The sequence below is a fragment of the Arachis duranensis genome, chromosome 7 (assembly GCF_000817695.3).
Source record: "Arachis duranensis cultivar V14167 chromosome 7, aradu.V14167.gnm2.J7QH, whole genome shotgun sequence".
Taxonomy (NCBI): domain Eukaryota; kingdom Viridiplantae; phylum Streptophyta; class Magnoliopsida; order Fabales; family Fabaceae; genus Arachis; species Arachis duranensis.
Window position 1 is genome coordinate 78581515 of NC_029778.3, and position 4307 is coordinate 78585821.

The window sequence follows — 4307 nt, forward strand, 5'->3', positions numbered from 1 at the left end:
ACTCTAAAAGTAAATAACAAAATGGACCAATCAATTTTAATTAGCATGGAAGGTCTTAGATTTAGTAGTAAAAATCTTTGCTTTATAATAAATAAAACCGAATTTGAGACTTGGCTAAAGCAAGCAATGATGCTAATCACAACTCCAACCACAACTTATTCTCCATTTTTTCTTTTTGTTAGGGATGGAAACGGATCAAGTCGGCCCGAGTTTCGACTTAAATGAGTTTGGCCTACGTTGCAAATAAATAGCTTAAATCTAGGTCTATTACTTTTTATAGACTTTTTTTTCAGACTCGAGTCTAGCCTACTTAAAAGCCGGATAAGTTCAAGAACCTATTTGAAAAATTTGTTTTGTTAATTATAACTCAAAATAATAATTTTAAAAAATATAAATTAACATTAAATACATTTTAAAATTTATAATTCATAGTTTGTAAAATATAGTTCATTTATATATCAATTGTTAGTCACATATCATGATCTTACTTATAGTCCATAATCATAAACAATTTCTTTTAAAAAAAGTTACAAAAGTTGACTAGTTTTAATTATTGATTTTTTTAAATTTTGTTTTATATGAGTAAATAGTTGAAAGTCCAAACTAAAAATAATTTAATTTTATAAAAAAATATTTTGATGAGCCGATCCAATGAACTTCTTAAGCTTTTTTAAGCTTATAACCTGACTGTTTTAACCAATAAACTTTTCAAAAAGCTCAAACCTAGCCTGTTTAATAATACGAGTTGAGTTGAGTCGATCCTAAAATGAGTTAAGCCACGAGCTCCATTAGGTGGTTCGGCCCACTTCTACCCCTACTTATATAATTCTAAAGATCAATAAGTTTTGATTGAATTAACTGAAAATTGATCTTCTAGTCAATGTGACACTTATGAAAACAAATTTTTATTGAATCGTTCAAGAAATTGCTAGAATCGGTGGAAAGTTGGCAAACCGATTGAGCTAGAAAAGATTCCAACTGGTTTATAAATTTTTTTAAAAGGTTTTTTAGCGTACAATTTTTTTATAAAAACTTAAATGACGTGGTTTACATTAGGGGTGGTAGGCGGGCATACCTGCCCTCAAAAGCCCATTATTTGGCGGTCTTAAATTTTGAGCTCGCCCTCTAATGGTGGATTGGTGGGTCGCCAATTCTCATTTTTTAAAAAAATTATTAAATAATTAAATATTAAAAAATATATAATTTCATAAATATTTTAATAAATTTATAAATTTTAAAGATAGAGAATTATAATTTCTAAATTTATAAACACTAGAATCTTTATAATTCTAAACATCTAATAAACATAATCATCAATTAAGTTTTTTAAAACAAAATAATGAAATTAATATTGTTCAAAGTAAAATAAACATTATCCAAAATATAGAGCAAACGAGATTCGTACTCCTAACACTTAAGTGGTCTAATAAGCTAACCACTAAACCAATCTGACTTTGTTTTTGTGGTCTCAAATTTCTAATATTTTTTTGTCATACAAATTTCTAATTGCATTATCTTTTTTAGTGAGTTACGCAAAGTAGCCCGACAAATTTCGACTCATTCGTTACCCAAAGTATATCTTAAAAAAAAAAAAAACTCTAAATCATTGGAACTCACCCAACTCCCCAAGTTAGTAGGTGTTCAAAATCTATCCAAACAAAATCGATCAACCGAACTGAAAAAACTGATGAGAATTGAGCAAATTAAAAACCAAATAAACGGAAAAATCATGTTTTTTTGTTTTTTTTATCGTTCGGTTCGGTTTTCAGTTCTGCCTGTGAAAATTCTAACCGAACTGAACTGAACCGGTCAACTAAAAAGTAAAAACCCTAAACAACCATTAGATAACCCAACCCCACTAGGCATTCCCCATCCCCATCACTCCATCAGATAACCCTAGCGCAGCCAAAGTCTCAAAGAACCCCATTACGCCAGCCGCTCCCAGCACCTCCCAGCGCCGAACGCCAGATATGGAGCCTCCAAGTCAGGTATTAGTTTGAATAATTTCTGTTCTTTGTATTATGTATTTGTTGCTGATTGTTGTTGATTGTTCATTTATTTGTTGTTGATTTTTTGAAATTGTTAATAATTTTATTTTGTTTGAATTTCTGCTTCTGTTTGAATAATCTCTGTTCTATGTTCAGTGTATTTTTCAAATTGCTGATTGTTGTATTTGTTTATGCAGTTTGTTGTATTTTTTTGGGGGGGGGGTTTTAGCTTCTGAATGTGTATTATTTCTGATTGTTAGGATTCTAGGTTCTGATTGTTAGAGAAGGTATGTTTTTTATTGTTAGGGTTCTAGGTTCTGATTGTTAGAGAAGGAATATTTAACTGCATTTTATATATAATTAAATGCTGGATTTAAGATTTGTGTGTTGATGTAGTTGCCATAAGCTGATAAGGAATTCATTTGGTGCCACAAATTACCCTGTTGTGCCCGGGTATATGGTGGAATATGTGGTTATTTGATCTATAACTGTGAAACATTAAGATATCACTTCCTGCTATCATAATGATTTGAAGCCAAATGTATAGGAGTAGGACAATTGGAAGATTAATGATGAAATACTATATAGGAAGATCATTTTATTGGAATATCATTCAATTGTCATTCATTGTTTTACTTGGTGCTTTGTTTCTAAAATTCTACCAAAACCTGTCAAGGGTCAGCTTTGGGTCTATGACATATGAGATATTTAATGTTTTTATCAATCTTATCATTTGCCACTAAATATAGCATTGTTTTTGCAGGGAAGGGAGCTGGAGATTGTAGTTCATGTGTAGGTGTCATGCTGGAACTTGCTACTGCTGCTGCCTACCTTCTTCTTCTCTGCTTCCTCATCCATCTCTGTCTTCCAACACCGCAAGAGTCGTCGCCGCCGGCATCGTTGCTCTGTTTTCTATCTCTCTTCCTGTGCTGCTAATCGATTCAACTCCTTCAACTCCTGTGTCTTCGCCCGCGTCGCTGCCACCAGCATCTCTGTCACTCGCGTCTCTATTCGCCTCTTGTTGCTGCCTTTTCTCGTCCCTTGTAAGACTTACTGCTTTCTCAACTTCTTCATTGAATTTCGCTTCATGATTCATTAATTTGATTTTATCCTAATTAATAAGAAGTTTATGTTATGTAATTTGTTTATCATAATTAGTAATAAGTTTCTGACTTTTTGTTAATCTACTAATTCAGAACTATGACTATATGTATGAAATAATGTTAGTGATTACTGATATACTGATCTTTATTCTTTAGATGTATTGGAGATTTTGTGACGTTGATTTGTTGGCTGTTGTTGTTTGTTACAAAATGAGTAAATATCTAAACTAAAATTAGTAATTACTGAAATTTTGTGATTGCTTTGACTTGTTTGCTGTTTAATAATTGTCATTGAATCATTGAAACTTAGAGTGAATGAGAAGTTGACTCAATGACTAAGCATTAAAACTAAAGAGTGATCATAATCTTTTTATTTTAAAGGAGAACTGCCTTTGTTAAAAGATAGGCAATTCTTGAATGTAAGAAGGCCATTTCCATGTGTTTCAGTGTTGGCATGTTAAGGAAAGAACAAATTCCATTCTAATATGTATACCACTTGTGATCTTGTCTTCTCTATATTCAAGCTCATATGTATATCATTTTCCCGTTTGGGTTCTTTTTGGCTGAGTGCATGCTTGTCACCATGGATTAAAGTGGCATCAACTTTGTTATATATATCACTTTCTTGCTCTTAGGCAAGCATATTATTATTCAATACCCATTATCTTTATTTGCATTGCAAAGCATTCTTCCAAATTTGATAATTACAATTGAAAATTTCATTGAATCCCATCCTTTATTTACTAGTGTATCTCAATGTTCAAGCAATTGCTTAATTTTCTCTGCTCATGGAGTTTTAGTTTTCAGTTTTTTATCCTTGAATACTAATATGCATCTTTTATTCCCCAGCTATTTTGATAAAAGAACTACAGTGACATGTTTTGCACCTAACAACCAACGTAGGAAGTGTTAAAATTGTGAAGGGTACCTATGCTTTAAGAATAGGAGACAAATGCAATGCTGTTGAATTTTTGTTTTTTTGTTTTTTTGTGTATTTTATTGATTTACATTTGAATATATTTATGTGTTTGTGTAACTGTTTATGATTTCATATATTATTTTATTATAATCTAGTTATTCCGGTTGATTCTAGTTGAACCTTTCAACCTTTGATAAAGTAGCCAAAACGGTTCGATTAGTTCAATTTTCAAAACCTTGCTTTAATTATATTAAAAAGGTTTAATTTTGATGCACTGAAGAGGAGACTTGTGGCCTT

The 4307-nt window shown here is 31.4% G+C and overlaps 1 protein-coding gene across 2 annotated transcripts in view; it reads left to right on the forward strand.

The window, feature by feature from the left end:
- Nucleotides 1-1930: 1930 nt before the first annotated feature.
- Nucleotides 1931-4307, forward strand: part of LOC107459772 (uncharacterized) — a 4312-nt gene continuing 1935 nt past the window's right edge. Inside the window, exons 1-2 of one of the 2 annotated variants that reach the window (XM_016078029.3) lie at nucleotides 1931-1988; nucleotides 2752-3031. In XM_016078029.3, the coding sequence (XP_015933515.1) occupies nucleotides 2777-3031 (255 nt within the window). In that variant the 5' untranslated portion in view covers nucleotides 1931-1988; nucleotides 2752-2776. Of the gene's footprint in view, nucleotides 1989-2751; nucleotides 3032-4307 lie in introns of those variants that run through there. The other variant, XM_016078030.3, reaches the window with a different exon arrangement.